This window comes from Grammomys surdaster, unplaced genomic scaffold, assembly GCF_004785775.1.
Source record: "Grammomys surdaster isolate TR1022 unplaced genomic scaffold, NIH_TR_1.0 278, whole genome shotgun sequence".
Lineage (NCBI taxonomy): Eukaryota > Metazoa > Chordata > Mammalia > Rodentia > Muridae > Grammomys > Grammomys surdaster.
The window spans coordinates 7,450,964-7,458,853 of NW_021604719.1; the positions used below are offsets into that span (position 1 = coordinate 7,450,964).

Below are 7,890 nucleotides of genomic sequence, written 5' to 3' on the forward strand. Positions count from 1 at the left end.
TATTTCTGTAAAAATTGTTTGTGTGTTTTCTCAGTAGTTTTTAGTTGTCTGCTTAACATCCTCAGAGATATTTGTAAGTTCTTGGAGAAGAGGTCCTCTTAATTATAACAGTCCAAGGTGAAGTTTGTCTGAATCACGTTCCACTTGAATTTCCCAAAATTGCCATACAGCATAGTCTAGTGTCTCACTGTTTTTTTTTTTTTCTTTTAATTTAAAACGGTAGGATTATGGTTTTTCATAAATGTCTTTCATCATGGACTTTTAGATCAGACAGAAGTGCAGTTCTCAAGTTGTAATATCTCTGTGTGTGTGTGTGTGTGTGTGTGTGTGTGTGTGTGTGTGTGTGTGTTACTGTCCTCACCCTATAATGTCTTCTTTCCCCTTAAAAAGTCAATCTTCTCTACACAGTGAGTTTAAGGGCAGCCAAGACTACTGAGAAACCTTGTCTCAACACCCCCCTCCCCCAAAGTATTAGTAACTAAAAATGGATAGTCATCCACAGATATAAAATCTGTTGCTCATTTATATACATAAGATTACATAATTTCTTCTCTACATTTAATATTTATAGTTTTATATTCTTCCCGATTTTGTGCCTGAAAAATAATCTCTTTCGTTTTACATTTCATTTTTAAGATTATACACACACACACACACACACACACACACACACACACAGAGCATTCTGCCTACAACAGAAGAGGGCACCAGATCTCATTATAGATGGTTGTAAGCTACTATGTGGTTGCTGGGAATTAAACTCAGGACCTCTGGAAGAGCATCTAGTGTTCTTAACCTCTGAACCATCTCTCCAGCCCCCACATTTCATGTTTTTAAAATGGCATTAAAATTGAAATTTCTCCATTTGTTTCATTGGATGCTATCTGTATCAAGAACTGTGAATGGTCTGAGATTTTATCTTGTATTCAAGCTAACAAGTTAATTTTTAGTTTATTTGATACTGTTTGATAACATAAGAATCCATTTTCTCTGACTAGGGACAGATAGTTTGTATCTAGTAGCACAAACAGCCACTACAAGATGAATCTTTTCACACTAATTCCTTGGGCTACCAGTGACTTGTTTCCTGGTAGATCCTGCAGAGTAACATAAGCAGGGCAGATAGTAGCTTGACTTTCAGTGGGTTGTATTACTGGAGAAGGTCACTGAATTCAGAGACCCCCAGCTGTTTTCTCATGCAGCTGCCACAAGTGTGAGCTACTGCATTGCACATGTATGCATTTTTAGTTGTACAGACATTACGAACAAAGTCATCTAGAAGGTGAGAGAAGAGCAGAGGAGAGAGAGGAATTGAAGTGGTACAACAACTTCCATTTCTACTTAGCTTTTTTTTAGATTTACTAGAATTCCTAAAACATAATCATATCTAGTCAGTTTAGGCTTAGGATTATTTTACTAAAAATTTAATTATTAAAGTTAATTTAAAATATTAATTGGTAAGAATACTTTTGTTCATGTTTTTAGAAACTTTCTTCAGACATAGCCCATATACCTTCTTAATGTAAAATTAACATGATTTATTTTTCAGGCAAATAGAAATTGCATAGCAATTGCCTCCAGCCATGATGTACAAGAACTGGATGTTTCTGGAATTCTGGCCACACAGATCTATACTTGGGTAGATGATGATACAGAAACAGAAACCAAAGGGTATTCTGATGCTTTGTTTTTTAATATAAGTGACTATATCCTTTGAACTGTAACTTTGAAAAGATTCTTTAAGAGACAGGAATAAGTACCCTCTTGATGCAGCACGTAAGGTCTCAAACGTAGCACGCGAAGTTGTAGGCTGAGTAGGTGCTGCTTTGCTAAGAAGTGGGTAAGCGGTGACAGTAGGTTCTTACAGGGGAAATTAAAGTTGAGGAAGAGTAATAAAAATGGAAAATTTTCAGATACGAAAGTTATTAGTTGATGCCAAAGGAAACTAACTTTAAAAGGAAGTACAAAGTGTTTAAACTTTAATATATTTAAAAAAAACTGATGGTTTTTTTTCATTCTAGTTGATATTCCTTTGTAGATCAGAAGACTTCTTGGTTATACATGCTCGTGATGACTTATCAGCTGTCCAGGGTTCAACTCCATATACACACAGCAACCCTGGCACTCCAATCAACATGCCATGGCTTGGAAGTACACAGACAGGCAGAGGAGCATCAGTGGTATGTAAGCTTCAAGATACGTAGGTTTATGTTTACCCTTTCCCCTTTATGTTAATGCATAAAGGATGATTTTAAAGGTTTTATTTAAGTCTTATATGCTAGAATTGTACAATTTTATAATGAAGTATAATGTTTTCACTTGAAAGGAATACAGAAAAATTGTAAATATATTTTGGCCCAGCCTGGTAGCATACACCTTCTAATTTAAGCATTTTGGAGACAGAGGCAGACACATCTCTCTGAAGCCAGCCTAGCATACACAGCAGTTCTTGGACAGCCAGAGCTAGAGAAAAAGACTCTCTCAAAAATAAATAAAATAAATAAAATACACTTTGTTTAAAAATGAAAGAACTACATTTTAGTTAATGATTATTTGAAACTTACTAGTCCAAATCAAGTTATTGGCCATATGTAAACCATGTACTATGAAGCTACTATAATAAGAGTGAGGTTTAAGTTGTTTTGTTTTATATTGTTTTTCTTTTTCCAATGTTGAACTTAAACCCAGATCCTCATGTATGTCAGTCAAGAGTTCTATTCTTGAATTCTAGTCCCAGCTCTAAGTTATTCCCTGTGTGGAAAAACAAATCTCAATGTTTTGCAACACATGAAAATTGTATGAATTTTTATATCTGTTGGTAAAGTTTTATAGTAACTCTGCTGTGGTCAATTTTTTTATATATATTGATGTGGGTCCTGCTTTCATACTATAGTAATAGAACTTACTGTCTCAACAGACATGCTATGCTCACAAAGTCCAAGGTATTTATCCAGCTTTCTAAAAAAGCTGTACTAGATGCTAACCTTTAGTATCAATTAAACACTGTCTATTTTAGGTATGACATTTTGTAATGCTGAGACATATTGTTCCTTCTAGGAAAAAAATGCAGTTTTTCAAAATAGAACAAAATATGTTGGTAGTGGTACAGCATGTATTTGAGCACTGATTGCCTAAGTAGTTATCTATATTTATTTCTCTTTAAGATTTTCTTTTATTAATTAATTAGGCTATAAAAATTGATGCCTAAAAGCAAAGAAACTTTTGATTCCTTTAATTAAATTAATTTCTAGGTGTTAGGGACTATTGTTTTTTTGCTTTGTTCTATTTGTTTTGTTTTGTTTTGTTTTGTTTTTAATGTCCTAAGTCCTGTAGAACATGCTGTTTCCTTTACCAGTCAGCTGATTTTTTTTTAAGTAATTGATATAGGTAAATGTTCAAGTGAAGACTCGGTCATCATTACTAACCCTTTTTCATGTTTTGTAATTTTGTGATTATAAAATTGTAGTCTTTTGTAATCCTTTCCCTTATAGCTAATATAGCCTGATTGTGTTTTTTTCAGTTATTGTAGCTATTATATATTCCTCTTGACTCATTAATCAGCTAAAGCTTATTTCATAGGTTAAGTTCAATGTTTTAAAGTGTCTGTTTTCTAAGAATCAAATTGAATCTGTAAATAGAAATTAGTTTGTGTGTGTGTGGGGGGGGTTGTTTTTTATATTTCACTGAATGTGCATTGGTGTAAAGGTCTCAGATCCTCTGGAACTGGAGTTAAAGACAAATGTGAGCTACCATGTGGGTGCTGAGAATTGAACCCAGGTCTTTTAGAAGAGCAGCCAGTGCTCTTAACCACTGAGCCTTCTCTTTAACCCTAGAAATCAATAATTTTAAAATAAAATAATTTGGTTGGTATAAAAATTAAAATCTTAAAATTTGTGAGCTTTAGTTACATTCTATTTCAAAGAGAGACTTTAAGTAAATATACATAAATTATGTATGTTTCCTTTACCAGTCAGCTGATTTTTTTTTTCCCAACATGAGCCTTGGGTAAAACAGTACAATTTCTCTTGTAACTACTTGCTTGCTGCAACCTCTTGCTCCCTCTTTTATACAGCAGCAGATGTTTCTAAAATATCATTTGAATATCACTCCTTGAAAATTCTACATATCCCATTATAACTTTTAACCTGTCCTCTGAAACCTCTGCCTGCCTCTAGTCCTAGCTCTCTAGCCTACACTTTGCCCTCTCTGCTTTGTTGATACTGGCTTCCTGTCCCTCAGACTCATCCATTGTTGTAAAGACGTGGCCTTCCATTCTTTTAAAAATCTCTTACTTCTATATTAGCATTCATATCCCAACTTCAGATCTCGAAGAGATTTTCTCGGAGTTCTTAGAGAAGACTTCTGCCCCATCCACTGTACCTCTAATCTTATTATTCAGCATATTATCTTTATAACATGTAACAGTTATTGAAATTATCAATTCACAGTTTAGTTTCCCCTTTTCTAAACCTTCTGAAACAGAAGCTATTGGAGGTTTGCCTGTCTTGTCAATGGATGTGCTTTACATAGAATGTTGCTGGACATAATGTCAGTATTCAAAAATATTTGTTTATACACCAAAGCATTATAATTTAGAAATCTGACTTTGGCATTCTTTGTACTGTTGAATATTCTTCCTGCAAATGTTAGGACTGCCTTTTTTTTTTTTTTTTTTTTTTTGCATTCAGTGTATCTTGATCATATTCTTTGTGCTCCTCCTAGATCATTCTTATTTCCCTACCTACCCAATTTCTTTCTTTGTCTCTGGCTGGCTGGATGGCTAGCTGGCTGGCTCTGGCTTCCTCATATATCTCTCTTAAAAAAAGATAGGAAATCAAAATATGTAAGACAAAAAATAACAAAACAAAAAGCATATAAAATACATGGAGTCTGTTTTATGTTGGCCAACTACAAATGAGCATGGGGCTTATCCTGGAGTATGGTTTATAGAGCCAATGATACTCCAATGGGAAAAAATAATTTTCCCTTTGCCAGCAGATAGGAATTGCAAATAGCTTCTTAGCTAAGGGTAGGACTTTGTGTCAGCTTCCCATTCTCCATGATGGAATTTTGTCTAGTTTGAACTTGTCCAGGTCTTACGCATACTGTCAGAGACTCTGTGAGTTCATATGTGTATCATCCCTTTTGTGTCTAGAAAACACTGTTTTCTTAGAATTTTTTACTCCTTATGGTTCTTAAAGGCTTTCTCCCTCCTGTTTCATATAAATTTTTGACCTTTGAATGGGGAAAGGTTTGATAAAGACATCCCATTCAGGACTATGTATTCCAAAGTGTCTCAGTCTCTACACATTGTACAGTTGTGGGTCTTTGTGTTAATTCCCATCCATAGCAAGAAAAAGTGTCAGAAACTTCTCTGTTGAGAGTTGAACAAGGCACTGACTTATGGGTGTAGTGATATGACATTAGCAGTCATGTTATTACTATGTTCTTTCAGCAGAATAATAGTAGTAAGTTTTTCTCTAGACACATGACCTATCTAAGTCTCAGGATTTTAAATTCAACCAAAAAGTGATAGGTCATGTCTTTAATATTGTTGTAGTTCACATGGTTCATAAATGGAAGAGGTTGATGATTTATCTCTTCTAGTAGCATACAGAGTACCTTACATATAGTCAGTAGGAGTCAAGCTTCTAGTTGGTTACCAATTCAGATTTTCCCAGTTCATTGACACAAGTTAAGTGTTTTGTTCAACAATAGAAACTTACTATCAGATTGTAGAAGGTAATCAATAGACTTGACAATTGCCTGTGATATTAAGGAAGTCTATGGATTACACTTGGCCAATACCTCAACAAAATATAAACCATTTCTGCCACTGGGGAGTTTACTTGATGGCATAAAATGTCTAACTGGGACATTGTCTCCCCCATTATATAGTGACTCCATTAGAATTCCTTTCATATATGTATATATTTTAGGAATGTATGTAGATTCTGTAGTAGTAGGTTTCCATATGACTTTGCCTCTGGTGTTAGTAGTCCTTCCACGTATTCCCTCCTTTACCCTTCTGTCCCTCCTCTATTGATAATTTCTCCTTTACTGCTTGTTTTACACTATATTCTATTTTCTTTTCCTTGGAAGGTCTAACCTTTGTGGTTATTCTAGTTGAAGCACATGTATCTAAAACCTTAAAGCTAACCTCCTTATCTACAATGTTTGTCTTTTGAGATCTGGGTTATATTACTCAGGATTATTTTTTTTCTAGTTCCATTTACTTGCAAGTTTTATAATATGATTTTTTAAACAGCCGAATAATATTTCAATTCTATAAATATGCCACATATTCAGTATGCATTTATTGGTTTATAAATATCTGACCTGTTTCTAATTTGTGGTTGTTATAAATACAAATGGTTATGGATAAGCAGATATCTCTGTAGTAGGATTTATATGCCCAAGAGTGGTATACCACTGAGTTTTGAGGTAGATATTTCCAGCTTCCCTCAGGAACGTCCACACTGATTAGATTTCTGTACCAGTTTGCATTCCCACCAATAGTAAATAAGTGTTCCCCTTTCCTCAGATCCTTCCAAAATGTGCTGTCATGTGTTTTTTAAGTCTTAGTTATGGAGTAAGATGAAATCTCAAGTAGTTCTAATTTGCATTTCCCTGATGACTAAGGATGTTGAACATTTTTTAAAAATGCTTCTCAGCCATTTGTTTTATCTTTTGAGAATTCTCTGTTTAGTTCTATACCTCATTTTAAAATAGGTTTGTTTCCTTGGGGTTTTTTTCACTTTTTAATAGAAAACAGATTTTCTTTTGTACAATATATTCTAATTATATTTCCCCTCCCCTTGCTCCTCCCATTTCCTCCCCAGTCACCCAAGTTCACACCCTTTCTTTTCCTCTCTCATTAGAAAACAAAGAAGCATATGAAAAATAAGAATGATAATAATTAAATAAAAATGAGTAAACAAAATGAATAGGGGGGAAAAGAGCCAAAGAAAAAAGTTCCAATAGTTGCAAATAATATAAAATACCTTGGTGTGAATCTAACCAAGCAAGTGAAAGACCTGTATGACAAGAACTTCAAGTCTCTGAAGAAAGAAATTGAAGAAGATCTCAGAAGATGGAAAGATCTCCCATGCTCATGGATTGGCAGGATTAATATAATAAAAATGGCCATCTTGCCAAAAGCAATCTACAGATTCAATGCAATCCCCATTAAAATCCCAACTCAATTCTTCACAGAGTTAGAAAAGGAAATTCTCAAATTCATATGGAATAACAAAAAACCCAGGATAGCGAAAACTATTCTCAACAATAAAAGAACTTCGGGAGGAATCACCATCCCTGACCTCAAGCTGTACTACAGAGCAATAGTGATAAAAACTACCTGGTATTGGTACAGAGACAGGCAGGAAGATCAGTGGAATAGAATTGAAGACCCAGAAATGAACCCACATACCTATGGTCACTTGATCTTTGACAAAGGAGCTAAAACTGTCCAGTGGAAAAAGGACAGCATTTTCAACAAATGGTGCTGGTTCAACTGGAAGACAACATGTAGAAGAATGAAAATTGATCCATTCTTTTATCCCCTTGTACAAAGCTCAAGTCTAAGTGGATAAAGGACCTCCACATAAAACCAGATACACTGAAACTAATAGAAGAGAAGGTGGGGAAAAGCCTCGAATACTTGGGCACAGGGGAAAAGTTCCTGAACAGAACTCCAATGGCATATGCTCTAAGATCGAGAATTGACAAATGGGACTTCATAAAATTGCAAAGTTTCTGTAAGGCAAAGGACACTGTCAATAGGACAAAATGACAACCAACAAATTGGGAAAAGATCTTTACCAATCCTTCATCTGATAGAGGGCTAATATCCAATATATACAAAGAACTCAAGAAATTAGACTCCAG

General features: G+C 34.7%; 1 protein-coding gene across 2 annotated transcripts in view; it reads left to right on the forward strand.

Annotated features, from left to right (window-relative positions):
• Positions 1–7,890, forward strand: part of Dmxl1 (Dmx like 1) — a 152,745-nt gene that overhangs the window by 108,593 nt on the left and 36,262 nt on the right. For both annotated transcript variants that reach the window (XM_028777140.1, XM_028777141.1), the window contains 2 exons: positions 1,550–1,671; positions 2,039–2,180. In XM_028777140.1, coding sequence (XP_028632973.1) covers positions 1,550–1,671; positions 2,039–2,180 — 264 coding nt within the window. The remainder of the gene's footprint in view (positions 1–1,549; positions 1,672–2,038; positions 2,181–7,890) is intronic.